Raw genomic sequence first — 15,414 nt, 5'->3', positions numbered from 1 at the left:
TAGGACACAAAAGTTGGGGAGATGAACTGCTCATTGTCTTTTCTAAAACAAAACTTCAGAGACATCAAAGGAAGATGTTGGTGCGTTCTTCACACAGTATGGAGCTCAAATGCATAACCTGTTGCTACACAAAGTTATGGATATCAATGGTTTATTGCTATTCGAAACCAATAATTAGATATTACGTAATCCTCAATGTACTTTTCTTCCATGAGATGTGAAGACATCATTTTGTCAGGAAGACCACTTAGTATGACAGAGGAGAATACACTGGGGTGGTAATGTACAGACTGTCTTTGGGGTGCTGGAAATTCAGTTTGCAGAGATTAGTGTTGCTTTGGTGTTAAGGTTTCATCCTTTCTGTAGTTCAATATATTCATCCTCTTTGAATGGAAGATATTTTCCTTCAGAAACCCAGAAATTTGGAGCAATGAGAACCAATACACCACCACAGGCGTAATGACGGAATCTAAAGCTTCATCCACTGCAATCGATGCAGTCTCAAGTACCTCATCTACACATTTCCTTAAACAACAAGCACGAAAAGTCCCTCCAGCAGTCAACAGAAGAATATGTGTTAAGAAGAAAACTCATAAAAAAAGCAGCTTTCAGATTACTGCTCTTGACAATTAGACAATGAAAACATCTTTCCTGAAGACAGCTCAAAGAGTTCATGTATTAAACCTCAGACATCTCTCTAGCATGTTTCATCATTTTAACCTACAGCCAGTGGGGAAAACTGGAAGCTTGGTGCTGCTCTTCAGTACTAGGGTTCATTATGGTTCTTTTATTGGAAGGCAGATTGGCTGATGGGAGTTCATTATTAGCAGGCTTGGTGCTGGCTCTCCTCACATTACTAGGGGAATAGGAGGGGATCCAATAACTCCAGCTGCCCCTCCAGCCCCATTCCCCTGAAGCTTTTTGGGTAGGGCTAAGGGGATTGAATTAGGGGAGATGAGAAGCGTTCCTGTTTTGAGGACAAAGACATCACGAGAGAAGCATATTCTGCTGTTCTACACATCAGGCTCTTAGTCCCTGTGGCAGGTCAGCAAAATGGGAGATCTCAGTCTTGTATTGATGCTTGGTGTTACGGCACGGCACAAAGGACCACTGAGTGCATTTACTTGGGAAATAGTGAGGTGACCGCCAGGTGTGTGAAGTGTGAGGTGCTGGGTATGTGCCTTTGCTTGCCAGGAAGGAGAGAAAACAGCGGGCACCAGCTCCTTTGTGGTGATGAGAGTTCATCGTGCTCTTGCATTATGGTGCACCAGAAAAAGCCTTTTGTCTTGACTGCTTGGGCAGATGTGAATGTGCAAAAAGTACTGGGAGTACAACCTCTGCAGATGCAAAACCTATCTATTACTCTCTAATATAACCTCCATCAAGATTTAATTTCAGAAAAAAATTCGCAAGTTGTTTGCCTGAGGGATAAAGCAGTGGTTCTGACAAAAACACAATACCTGGAGCTGGTTTGAACAAATACAGAAACTTGGTCTTACCTGGTTCTACCTCCCTCCACATGCAGCTGAATCCCTATAGCAGAGAAATTAGTAACATACCCACACTGAGTCTATACACACACAGAAAGAGTATGCGAAGCTTAGCTCATCTTCTGGACATGGTAACACTCCTTACACTAATCCCTAGCACACAAATACACTGCTGTTCGCAGCAAAGATCAGCTGTCGAAATACTTCACTAAATACCAGCTACTCATAGCTTTCACTACCCCAGCCACTGGTTAAGTATACTCCTGTCCTCATTTCTCTTAAGATTTTGAGGACCATGGGGCTTAACCTCGTCAGCCACCAGCTTTCCCCTTGGTTACATTAATTTCTCACTCACCAGTCCCTCTTTTTGATGGAGTCCTTCACTGACTCCCTCAGCAGTGGGGTTTTAACGTTTCCTCACAATATCACGCAGTACGTGACATGCAAAGAATATCCCATTATGTTTTCAGGCACCTTCTACTACCAATCAGGTTTGCACAGGTACTGAAATCTTTTCAGGAAGCCAGATGCTTTTGCTGTGTCATTCTGGAGGGTCTCTGCTGCGCCCTGGCCTGAACATGCTTTTGGATTTGCAGAGAGAAAAAAACCAATTATTTTTTTCTTCTATTCATTAACACATTAATAGGCCCATCCGAGAATGAGAATGACTTACTGTTAAGTGACCTCTATACTCAGACAAGAGAAAACAAGGCTCTCCCATCCTACTCCTTATGAGCACAGGCAGGTATATGTTAAGCCTCTGCCCATTAGGAAGACTGTAGGTTGTGTCCCCGACCATGGAAATATTATCTAGCCAGGCTTTCTACTTAGCAGTTGCACAATGGTTTTCAAGTTAAGCTGCGTTCCTCAAATGCACAACGGAGAACTCCTGCACTCCCAAACCCTGCTTGAAAAGTACTGACTCATGCACTGACTTTACAGTCTGGCAACGTCTTCTCTTCTTCCTAAACTATCAGTAAGAAGTGATTGGGGTATGTTATCAAAGAGAAACATTCAGACACATTCTTCTCTTGAACCTCCCTGGCTCTATCAGCTACGATATTGACTGCCATTCCCTAAGCTCTACAGTGTTCCCACATCAGAAACCTCATACCAGCTGCTTTCACCCACGCTTTTGGTTTCCACTCTCTGTCAAACTGAGGTGCTGGTTTGTTGTGGGCAGGACAGTCGGGCACTCAACTGTGCCCAGCTGAGTCCAAGGGGCATCTGCAGCCCCAACTACACAATTTAGCAAAACAAAAGGACCCTACACATACATTATCTCTTCAAAGCATTTGAAGAGATATCCAAGTTGAGGAGCCCGTCATTCAAGCTCTCTTCAGCTGGAAGCTCTTGCACCAAACAGCAGCTTTTAGTGCAAAACTCTGCTCTGTCAAAAGATGTTAGCTTTCCCAAGTAAGAGGGCTCACAGAGAGGGCCAGAAACAGTGCACTCTGGTTCACATATGAGTGGAAGAATGTATCTCTGCTACTTAAAACACCTACAAGCGCATTATTTCTCTGTATAGCTTTTGGGTAACTTCTCCCCAGTTGAGTGTACCTTCAGCCAAGGAAAAGCATTTTTGAGCACTCAAGGATACAAACTGTTCCATGGAGCACGTTGCCATCTATTTCCCTGCCATGGGAAAAGCTTCCAGTCACTCATCCTTGGCAGTACATCCTTCCTGAATATTCTGTCTCTGTCAATGTAAGATGTCTCTCTCAACTGTCTCTCAGTAGTAAATTGTGAGGAATAAAGGGACTGTTTCATCACTTCACAGGTAATAGCGGAAAAAGGAGTGGGAAAAAAAAAATCACGTATACAATGCGGTAACAAGCATAAACACTCTGTATTGTTCCCTGACCTTTCATTTCATTTTGAATTGCAAATGGATTAATGATAGCAGAAAAAGGAGAGAGAGATGTACACAATGAAAAGCTTTTCTGCTTCATCCCTTATAGGATGCAAACAGAGTTTAGCTGCAAAACCTGTCTTTACAGTTGAAAGTAACTTTTCTTCATAATGAATCTGGAATGCCTAAAAGATGTGGGAAATCTGTTCCCCAGTTTAATATTAAACTAAATATGATCCTTCGGTCTTTAACTGGGAACATCTGGTAGAAAACTTTGCTGGTCAAAGTTTACTGGCTAATAAAGACTAATAAATTTCCACAGCTAGAGTTACGCATGTTTTATATAAAAGCAATCACGACACTACAAAGCACTCAACACTTAGAGCAAAGGCAAATATTATTTTGTAAGGCATGAAAGAAAGATACATCATTGCAATTTAAAATTAATTTTATGGCAATAAAATAATGTACTTTTTTCTTTTTAAATACAGAGCCTAATTAAATTATAACCAAACCTAAACCTTCAAACTCCTTAAAGCAAGAGATCAGACAAATATGTCAAATATGTTTAATTTTTTTCAAAATAACTGATGGCAAAATAAAATATTTACATCACATCATACTGTGTAAACATGTAACGTCACTGTACAAAGAAATATACATGCAAACTAAAGCAAAAATTTAACTAAAACAATAAAGGAAAATAATACACAAACATAATGATATGAGGTTGGTACGAATACACATCCAGTTTCGAAGTCAGTTGTATTTCTTTTAAAAAGTTTCTGTACAACTTTACAAAAAAAATCCAAAAAACAAAAAAGGAATAAATAGAATACAGTGGAAGCCGCAAAGCTCAAAACTAACCCAAGCTAGGTTATGGCTTAAGACCCATATATCTAACTATCGTGGGATGTCGGCTTGGTTTCTTTAAACATGGCATTTCACACAAACATAGATGACAACACACCCATATGAACTCAGTGATGCACCGAAAACCATCTCTTTTTAAATAGCTCACGTTAATACTACTTCAACCTTAAAAAGTTACTAAGACAATTACATTACGTGTCAGATTCTCATCTGACCACTACTTTCTGAATGTATTCTTCACCAAAGAGCACAAAATTCATTTGTTCATTTCACAGAAAGAAGTAAACACAGATTTGAAAATTCTAAAAAGTAGTAAGTGTTGAGACTGATTTGGGGAAAGTCAGACTTTGGCATTTTGAATATAATAATAAATTTTAAAAAGTGTCACCCTACTTCTTAACCAGTTTGAGATTTGGGATATGAATCTCTCTTTTTTTTTTTTTTTTTTTGTTGAAAAAACCTTAGAACTGACTAGTCTTGACTAAATTCTATGCTAACCCTCGTCTTAAACTAATAATGACAGTGTGGTACAACACACCTGCCCCTGCCCACCCAGAAACCCCAAACACACAAACAAAACCATAAAGCTCGCCGTACTAAGTATGTGCTTTTTCTATATATTTATTACAGTTACAACAGAGGTCCTCATAAATAGTTGCATAAAATGTTAAAGCCACAACATTGCACATGATATGAAAGAAAACAAAATCCCAAATGAGTGCATTTACAGTATTTCATCCTGCTGTATACTGCTTGACAATCGGGTCAGCAAGCTGGGCACCAACCCGAAGTCCTTTTCTAAGGGGACAGTGAGTACTGACCCAAACTGAAGACCCGCACAGTGGTATACCACCATTTAGGAAGGAGGGGGGAAAAAAAGGACAAGGGGAGGGGGGAAAAAAAAATTACAGACCGAAGGCAGGTAACCGTCTATATACAAGTAAGGCCTACATTTTATCAGAGCAAAACGATTCATTCTATTTGTATGCAAAAACTTTGAGGTTGGATGCACTTAAAAGCAGAGTCTGATCTCAGTGCACTGCTACGTGAGATACATACAGGCGAGGCAACTGGAAAGCTCTAGGACCAAGTGAAAACCAGATGTTATAAATGGAGGCCGTCTCAATGGGCAGCCATTTTGGTGAGTCTTCTCCAGGCATGATTTCACTTTTGTTTAACACCAGTGCTTTGAACATAGGCATTTCTTCCTTGAATAAATCTTGAAAACGGTAGTTAAGTTCACTTGCAAAATTCAACTCTTGTTTATTAAAAAAACTATTTTTTTTTTTTTTGCAGAAACCTGAATAAAATACTGTTACTGTATCGCTCGTGACTGCTTTTTGCAGAGTACAGTGCTATCGTCCTCCACCCCAGTGAAGTCTGCATTGCCAGTCCCCCGCGCCACCCCATGCGGGTCCCCCTGGAATGCGTTTGCACACGAACATTCATTAGCAGCTGGTTGGCTCGGGGTTTGCTTTCCTCAAAATTCAAGTCAACAGCTGATTGGCAGGAGGATTCTATCTCGATTCTGACTGATTGGCAGGAGGAGTCTATTTTGAGTCTGATTGATTGGCAGGAGTCCATCTCCAGTCTGATTGGCAGGTGAAAGAGAATGAGAGAGAACTTCAAGCAAGGTCAAACTCTTGGCAAGAGCCTGCTCTGTAAGAAGTTTTTAATGCTACGGATGGGTCGAACATCATTCTGGTGTTTTCGCCGCTCAATGAACGAAGTCAGTCTGGATGTGTCAATGCTGTCAGCACTTCTGCTATTCCCCAGCTGCAGCCATTGCTCCTGGAGGGCCAGTGCAGCCGAGGGACGCTTAGCTGGGTCATCCTGAAGTAGGAAGCATACAAAATCTTTGGCCTTCTGGCTAACTCCTTTGAAGTAGTCATCTGGGAAACTAAAGTCTAAGCGGCAAATATTCAGGCAAGTTTCCTCTACGCTTTCATCCAGGAAAGGAGAGACGCCACTAAGAAGGACATATGTGAGCACTCCAATGCTCCAAACATCTGAAGTGAGGGAAACAGGATTTCCAAGAATAATTTCAGGAGCTGCAAACTCTGGGTTTCCAAGTAACTGGTGGATATAATACGTGGTATTGAGCTGGACTGCGTCTCCAAAGTCAGCCAGTTTTATTGTTGGCTTAGTGGAACTCTGATCCACCAAAATATTTTCAGGCTAGAAAACATAAAAGCAAAAGTTAACATGTCTCTTTTCAAGTCAGTCTAACACACATTTAATGCTCCAGCATTACTGTTTGCCAGCCAGTGCTGTCAGCTCAAGAACATAACAAACAGCTACAAGCTATGAGGATTACTGCTGAAGACCAGCTCTGCAAAGCTCCTAGGCAGGTCTACCAAGGCTTCCCCCAGACCAACCAGCAGGCAGTCTCTTGCCAACTACAGTGCGCAATGATTGTGTTTCAGCTGCTGGCACTATAATTTTTGCAGGAAATATAGTTCTGCCAGGTAATACGGCAGATGTTTACAGTAACAGCTCTGCAAAGTTTCACAGGAACCTGTGTTTGGGAACTTAAGCTTAAAGAACAGCAATTATAAATACAGGGTGAATAAAGCAACTGCTCTATTTGCTTTATGACAGAGAGGCAACAAAACCCTTGCATTTAAAGACTGGAAGACCTTGTCAGAATTTTCATGATGCTTTCAACAGAATTCAGCTTTACTTGGTGATTCTTTAACGCAACGCAGCTGTACAGATGGAAGTCAAGCACTGTTATGAAACTATGGCAGCGGCAGACCCTGTTGGATGCACATGGCTTCAAGAGAACTGCCCCATGATTGGTGAGCTGAAAGTGCAATTATTTTTACGGTTTTATTTCTGAAGCCACTGCTGCTGTGGCTGTGATCTTAGCAAAATAAGAGTGACTTACTACAACTAGTTTTTAAGACTGGAAAAAGTACTGGTGAACTCCATATAGCACTAGAAAACTTTAGATGTTGGGTCTCCATGATATGCAGACCTGACTGGTTCTGCTTGGAAAACAGAAGTATGTAGAGGGAAGATGCCACCACTTTTTGCTTTTTCTCACCATGACCCCTTTTGGCTAAAGAGACCCTGCCTACAAAGATGACTTTTGAATGCTAAAATTCCTTATTATCCAAATACAGGTGGAAAATAAGAGTATAAAGGATAAGTTTTTAATTAATATTCACCTTAAGACCTTCTTATATAGCTTTTCCTACCAGAATGCATCAAATCCTTGTGGCTCAAGTAAAATTCACAGGGTAGAATAGAGGACCAATAGGTACCATTCACACAGATACCACAACCCTCAAAGTGCAATGATGACAAACAGATTTGCAGGAACAGAGGAAAACAGTCTCTTTCACAACAAATTCTATGCTTCCTGAGAAAGAAATGGATTTCTGCTGCAAGTTCCTCAGAAAATACATAAATAAAAAATAATCAAACAAAACTGTTCCTATCAGCAATTATTTCCAGTGAAAAGGAATACACATGGCCAGCAAGCTTTAAGGAGAAAGCACAGGGAATTCAAAATTTCTGCTTTGCTGGCTATCTAAAGCATTTGGGGATGGAGCCCTGCTCCACACCCTTCTTCAAACAGTCTCAAAGCAATTCACAGTTCTATGCTCTGATCTGCCAGTTTCCTAGAAGAGGGAGGGTTTTAGGCCTGGAGTGGCACACACTGGCAGGATTGCCATTTACTCCTCACCTTTAGGTCCAAATGTGCTATTCTGCAGTTGTGAAGATACTGCACAGCTTCCAGAATCTCTCCCAGGTAGAGTCTGATCTTCCCTTCTGTGAGGTTTCCCCATCGCACGACATAGTCTAGAAGGCGACCCTGGTCAGCCCTATTGGAATTACAAGGGTTATATTTTGTTTTATTTCAGATATCAGAACTGAAAGGAAAACATAAGTTTTGAAAGTTATATGAAAAAGTGCTTAAGGCAAGTGTCCCTTAAAAAATACAACTGCATCAAGTAATCACCGTTTCTGACATTTGGCTTGATCATCTGTGAAACTGTTCTATGTCAGTTACAGCTGACCTGCACCTACAATTCTGAAGTGGGAGCAGAGGGTGAAGGCAGAGAAGGAAAGGAAGAAATGCTGTAATTTTAGCCAGACTTGAAAAACCAGGTATGTCCTGCCATGGACTACAGGAATAACCATAGCCTGCAGCACCTAGAAGACAGAGGACTAGTGTATGAAGAGGAGATTTGATTTCAAGCTACCAGATCACAACATTCCTAATTCACTTGTATAATTGCTCTATATAAAATCATTTCTGGACCTTCAGACTAAGGTAATCACCTACATATCAGTTTAATATATCCACTTATTTCCTTCTGAGTATATTATTAAACTCAACATTTTAATAACAGCATTAGACACCTGCAATCTTTTATTTAGGTGTCTTCAAACTTCTGTGAAACCTTAAAGTTCCTTATTCATAAACCACTATAAAAGCCCTGGCAAGTCAGCTGCACAGGTTGTATTTTGCAGATAACATTATGGTCCACACACATTTCTAACACTAGTATGTAGTTGGTGGAGGTCTCAAAGGTATCGAGAAGGCCAACGAGCTGGGGATGCTGGAGATTCTGCATGACTCCAAGTTCATGGGTAACCTGGTCTCGCTTCATCAACTTCTTATTCACAAACTTAGTGGCTACTGCTCGCTTGGTTCCCTTCTGGTCACACTTCTTAACGACAGAAAATCTGCCCCTGGAATACAATATTGAAAGGAAGGAATTAACAGAGAGATGCACTAAGGACATACCTTTACTTTGAAAGATATCCTGAGAGAGATCTCATTTTAGATTTCTAATAAGCTACCCTTACAGAGCAGTTTCTGGACATAAACAAGAGTTGTAAGTACATGCACCTTCTACAAAATGTGTCTGCATAATAATTAGCTCCTGATAGAGATCTGTTTTATCACATTTGCAGAGAACTCAAGTCAGAATAGCATCCAGCTTTCAAAGGTCATGATTAAGTTGGAGAAATGAATATTCTATGTGACTTATTTTGCTCATTTTCATACTTTTCTGTCTGTAATTTTCATACCCTAAATAAAAATGTTTAGGAGAGCTTCACTGCACAAACAGTGTCAGTCACTCTAAGGCAGGCTTAAAAGAAAAAAAAAAGGCTATGTAGCCTTCCAAAGTATTTGAAAAACACACATCCCTTAAGCTATGATACCACTTCAGCCTAAATATGTTCTGTTTATGCAGTGCCATCTAGTGCTGGTAAAATTTGCTCTTCCGAATTTCTACTTAATCCAATGTAATTCTGGCCTTTTAGGCTCATATGATAAGTCTTTTTCAAAGAGAATTTCATTTTTTGAATGAGAAGTTCATATTTTGACATAGACAACTTTGGGGATCAGCATACAGAACGCACCTGCCAAGCTCAGCCACTTCACTGTAGAGGGACTCAAAGTTGTCTTTCCAGATTACCATGATCCCATCACTTCCAGGACCTACAAAAAAAGAGGACAGTATGGCTAACATTTAATATTGTCGGATCCTCCTCAGAACAAAACTGTTGACATTATAACCAATGGATTGTTTTAGATGTTTGCAAAAGGAGGAATATTTGGACTTCATATTCAGTTTGTGAATAGACTTCAGGAGGAATTTGCCTCAGTCAGACTGGCCCCTACCATCTTTTGCTTGAACCTGAGTGTGTGCATATTAAAAAGCAACTCATGGCCTCATGTTGTCCATCCGCTTGCAGCTGAGAAAGAAAATGATTTCTGTAATCAACTACTTTGCGGATGGTTTATAAAGACTACTACAACAACAGAAAGCAAAGAGTATTCTGGAGGAGATAATGCACAAGAATTGACTACAATCAAACGGCAAGTCCTTCAAGTCCAAAGGACTGAAAAAGACTTCACAGACTGATGTTGAAACCTTCCTTTTTGATACAGCCTTAAGAGTTTTCATTTTGCTCTTACAGACTGCGGAAACGAGGGGTAGGATGGCCGCAGAGAAACTGGGGCCAGGACTTCGTAAAAGTGTTGGTAGAGCTCAGTAGAAGGGCTAGGGAAATACAGCTGTCTTTTGAAGTCTAGTTGCAGAGTAATGAAGACATACCAAATTCTGGTTTAGTTTTGATCGGAAAGTGAACGCTTACTTTCGGACAAGGTCAGTAAGACCAAGGACTGTTGCTGAAAAATAGCAGTTTAGTCTGCAAGACTTCTGTGACTCTGATTCTGGCCAAATCACAGTTTTGAGCTTCTGTACTGATGTAGGAAGGACACTCATTACACCAGTTCCTTAAAGCACGCAGTTTCACACTGATTCTTGTCCATCAAGAGCTTTTTACTCCCCTGACTAGGAAGTTTCCTTGGCTGATACACTATCAGTGGAACCACCCCGTCCTGTTAATCCCCATATGACACAGGGTGGCAGCAAGACAAACTGTATTACACACCAAAGCAGCCTGGCCAATGCAGCAGAACAAATTCTATAGTGGAACTAATTCAGGTGCAGTGGGAACTGTCTGTACAGGAATGAGTAACGTTGGCAAGTTGAAGGAAACAGCAAAAAAAAAGGTATCTTGCATTATGTCTCATTATCAACAATACACCTGCCACTGGGAAAAAAAAAGTGATCAGACGGTGTAGCAGCTACCTGAAAAAAAAAGCTCTGTTTTTCAGGAAACATTAGTGTAAAGACCACAATTTTGTTTTCTGCCTCTTGCAACACACCCATCCTAGGGCTTAACTACCGGCTGTCTTGAGTCGGTTAGCAGGAGGTGCTGGGAATAATCACCACCTCAATACGTGGGCAGTAAGGCACTCACTGTGGCTGCCAACACGCTGAGCTCAAAGTGGCAGCACTGATTATAAACGCCAAAAAATTCAGATGAGGTTTTGGAAGGGACACATCTTTCACAGTCTCATTTCAACATTCCAGGAAAATGGCGAAGTTTTTTGGAGAGAAGACAAAAAAAACCAAAAAACAAAAAATGGGAAGAAAGAACACATTTTGTAGGGGTTTGGGAAAACTGTACAAGTCTCCATATCAGCTGGGACAGATGTACAAAGACAGAATGCAGCACTTCATATCTTATTTTCTTTTATATGAGTCAATTTGAGACGGAGTCATTCTACCTAAAATCTATTAATTAATTCTCACCAATGGATAAATATATGGGCCTCTCAATAGATCAAAGGACCCAGATCGCATCAATTGTTATAAACTGCAAGAAAGCAAGCCTGCTATGCTGTTGTCTCACTCTGTTTTCCCTGTTCCTAAAAATGGAGGATCCAGACACTTAGGAGAAGAATAACTGGATGCACAAACACACATTGAAACTTATCACTATGCCAAACACATCAAGTAAAAAACATTTGTGTTTTTCCTTTGCTGTCTGCCTCCAAAACACAGGAATTTTTCATCTTTGCAGGTTTTATTTTCATTCTCTCACAAACATTCAAGTTGCCCCTCTTCAGGTACTGAAATAAGGTAATTTAAGTGTAGATCCATGATGTAAAGACAAGAAATAGTTATATGTTCTCCTGAACAATGTGGCTTTACAATTCAAGCAAAGGAGCATATTAAAATACAGAGAAACACTACTCTTCTTATCTGTACACTTCAGAAATTATATATGTTGACATAAGAACTTTCATTGAGACTAAACTAAGAACGTAGATGATAAAATATGATTTTATCATAGCATGTTTGAACTAGTATTGACAGACAAGGTAAATGAACGTTGACAGTACTGTGTAGGCATCTTGTCTGTATGAACCTCTAATTAGTTACATCCTAAAAGTGCATCTATTCCTGCTGAAACAAGTAATGTACCACAGGTGAAAAGGTTTGTTATAATATTCCTTTAATAGAGAGATGCCCAAGAGCCAGGGTTTTGTTTCTCCTGTACTATGGGTACCAGACATGTTGAATGTAATTAGATAAAAAAAGCAAAGAGACAGGCCTACCTAAAACTCGTAGACTGGCGGAAGATGAAACCGAACCCATATCGTTTGCAGCTATACATGTATAGATACCATCGTCTTCTGCAGTGACGCCAATGATTTTCAGTGAAGCCTCTCCTAAGTCACTGGGAAACACAATGGCATCCGTTAACTTTATATTCATTTTTCAGACCTGAAGTTATGGAAATCAGACAAAGTTAGATTGATACTATCAATATTTCTTATTCTCCAGCCCCTATCTCTCTCTGGACAAACATTACTAACCCTGTCCCTGCCATTTCAGAAGCATCTGCCAGAATTTGAGCACTTTGTGTCCAGCAAGTATTTTGGAATGTCCTACAGACTATTAGAAAAACATCCTCACTGACACCCTGTCTCAGTATGTCCTAGGCTCCATTGTGTTTGAAAAATCAAATGCTCTCCCCTGTTTCTTCCTGCTTCCTCCTCTTCTTTCAAATTACAAGAAGCTGTATCGAGACAACCATCCATCACTGTTCTTTCTGAAAGGTTAGTTTCCATCCCTGACTCCCAGCATATAGAAGCTGATGTAACATTTGTACTTTCAGAGCATTCATCCCTTGTAAGAGAGGGCTCTACCTTCAACACAAAAGGTGCACCTCACCAGAGCTTCGGAGACCTCAGAATCTGGGAGAATGAGGATGGGAGGAAACTAAAAAAGTTTTCCCTCTGCTCCAGGGCAGAGACAGCAATAAGCTATGCAAGACCACAGGAGAAAGATTCTGCAGACTCTTCCTTAATCTTTCTCACTGCTCAACCACCCTTTTTGTTTGATGGTTTGTCTTAAAAACGTCTACTTAACCGTTCCTCTGTGCAATTCATGGCTAGTACTTTTTTGACTATCTGCCATGGACATGAACAGCAGATAATTCTATTTGCAGAAGTCTCTTACAAATGTGAATGCTTGGCAAGTCCTCCCTGCACTTTTCAACCCTAGGCTCAAAACAACCCTAACATTGTGTTATTCTTTCACAATAGGGCACATTTTCAAGATTTTCTATCATTCTTATCGCTTTCCTTTGGATTCATCCCAGTTACTGCAAGCCATTTGACTGACTGAACCAAAAGCTATTTGTCATGGTCTTCACCACATGACTTAATTTCAGGAAAAAAAAAAAATGAACGTAAATTTTAGGAACATAGGAAGATGACCCCCTCCCCCAGCTACAAGAACATTTCATGATTATTATTTCTAAAAGTCTGTCAGCCACAGCCAACAGGATTTACTGAATATAATTCCGTAACAGTAATGGATCACAGTGAATTAAACCTAATGAATCTAACTCTTACTTATCTCTCGCAATGGTCCTGGATACAGTAGCAAAGCTGCCACAATGACTCTGTCTCCCATAAAAAAAATTATACCCAGTGAAAAGGAAAAAGCAGCAGCAGCAGGAGGTAAAAAAGAACAGTATAACATGCCATTGAGTCTGCAGGTAAGCTGGGCTATACTGTACAACCTCTAAGAAGATGACATACTCTTCTATCTACTAATGAGGGAAGTTTTCACAAAAACCCCACTCATGCTGAATTGAGATCATAATTCATAAATAAGACATTTCTTCACACTGAAGTTACTCATTAAACAATACCTTCTGCATATAAAGGAATGCATTTTCAGAAAAAAACCCCAACCTGTTCTCACATGCAGTGTCACATTCCAAAATATAGCAATTTCTCTCACTAATCAGGTGTTTGAGTTCCCAGTTAGTCTCTTAAGTTCTATCATAGCAAAGCTAAAACCAGACAAAAATGTTAACTTCCATGCTTCAACAATGAAGACAGTGACACTGCCATGTCAGCAGGAACCAGAGGCTTTTCTTTGCAGAATACTGCACTGTGATCTGAAAGCAGTCATTTGCCTCAAAAATGATGGTATGCTACCAATGGAAATAAGGGATTGGCAGACGGCATGTCACAGCACTGGCATGTCACAACATACTATTCTGGTTCAAGCACTAGGTCAGTGTGACAGAACCACAATGGCTTCTGCAACAGCTAATCAGAAGTACCAGCTGAAATTTTTTTTTTTTTTTAAAAATCAACCGAATATGGCATTTGGGTACCCCAGCCATACACAGAAGTTACACAACATTTCCAGAAAATCCCAGCTGTGAAATATTTCTGTCTGAGGGCAACCCTATCTTTATGCCTCAAAGCCAAAAGCTATCCCATACCAAGGATGCAAACAGAAAATGTAACAGTTTCAGCAGTTCCTGTTGAACATTACACAAATTACTGTACCTGTACGAAATGCTGTGATGACCGTCATTGCTCAGTGTGTTATGATCAGGACCTTTCCAAGTAACTGAAGCCTTGGGGCGACCACAGACTTTACACCTAAGCACGATGGTCTCTCCTGTCTCACATGTTACCTCACTCAATGGTATTATAAACTCTGGGGGAACTGGAAAAAGAAAGTTAATGGCATTAGGTCACTTGAAGTCAGTCAATTTGCTTTTCTGGTCCTTACACTCTCTCTCTTCTATTAGACAAAGTAGTATGGTGCTTTCAATTTCCAAGGTGTATCTACCCTTCTACCCTTGGAGCACATCCATGGTTAAGTCACTTGCTGGGGCTTTGCAGAGCTAGTGAATTTTTCTCTGCATGAACTTGGACATAACACTATTGCTATGCCATGGTTAACCCTGAAGCCTACCACGGTGAACCAAACACCCTGTTTATGGCAAGCTGAGGAAACCCTACAATGAAAAGTATTTAAGGAGATGCTCAGCCAGGCTATCTTTATATCCACCTAAGTTTGCAAAAGGGAACACAAAACACCTCCCTCATCCACTGCGGCACTGTAGTGGTTTTTCTTTTTTCATACAGGTGAAACTCAAAAAGTTTGGTTCTGTTTATTAAGATAAAAACCCAGTCTGGCTCTGACCCCAGAGGGCCACTATCTTTGTCCTGATCAGCCTCTGCATTGGGCAGGCCCTGAATGTTCCCTTGGGTGCAAGGTTAAAAATAAAGCTGGTGGTCTCCAATTCCTGGCCTTGTTATTTTGCAAATTCAGCAAGGCCCAACTTCCATATAGTCTCCATGCAAATGCAGTAGAGTGCAAATCTTTCTGAACGTGTCAGGACCTTAGTCCATGTGTTTTATGTTGTTTTGGACTTGTGAATAAAAATGTGTTCCTTGCATCTTAAAAAATAAATACGACATACTTCATTAACTGTCTCCCTTGTCCAAAAAGGGCCAATGTGTATTTTGACAGAAAACACTCAGTTCCTGATGTAATT

The 15,414-nt window shown here is 40.4% G+C and overlaps 1 protein-coding gene across 2 annotated transcripts in view; it reads right to left on the bottom strand.

Annotated features, from left to right (window-relative positions):
• Nucleotides 1–3,896: 3,896 nt before the first annotated feature.
• Nucleotides 3,897–15,414, bottom strand: part of TRIO (trio Rho guanine nucleotide exchange factor) — a 258,198-nt gene continuing 246,680 nt past the window's right edge. For both annotated transcript variants that reach the window (XM_087760929.1, XM_087760936.1), the window contains 6 exons: nucleotides 14,414–14,576; nucleotides 12,155–12,276; nucleotides 9,601–9,679; nucleotides 8,722–8,922; nucleotides 7,910–8,048; nucleotides 3,897–6,393 (listed from right to left, as the gene is read on the bottom strand). In XM_087760929.1, the coding sequence (XP_087617055.1) occupies nucleotides 5,851–6,393; nucleotides 7,910–8,048; nucleotides 8,722–8,922; nucleotides 9,601–9,679; nucleotides 12,155–12,276; nucleotides 14,414–14,576 (1,247 nt within the window). In that variant the 3' untranslated portion in view covers nucleotides 3,897–5,850. The remainder of the gene's footprint in view (nucleotides 6,394–7,909; nucleotides 8,049–8,721; nucleotides 8,923–9,600; nucleotides 9,680–12,154; nucleotides 12,277–14,413; nucleotides 14,577–15,414) is intronic.

The sequence above is a fragment of the Nipponia nippon genome, unplaced genomic scaffold (genome assembly GCF_047370975.1).
Source record: "Nipponia nippon isolate SJK-2023a ecotype South Korea unplaced genomic scaffold, ASM4737097v1 scaffold_1, whole genome shotgun sequence".
In the NCBI taxonomy this organism is placed as follows: Eukaryota; Metazoa; Chordata; class Aves; order Pelecaniformes; family Threskiornithidae; genus Nipponia; species Nipponia nippon.
The sequence above is the reverse complement of the archived record's forward strand: the minus strand, read 5'-3'. Positions and strand labels throughout refer to the sequence as shown.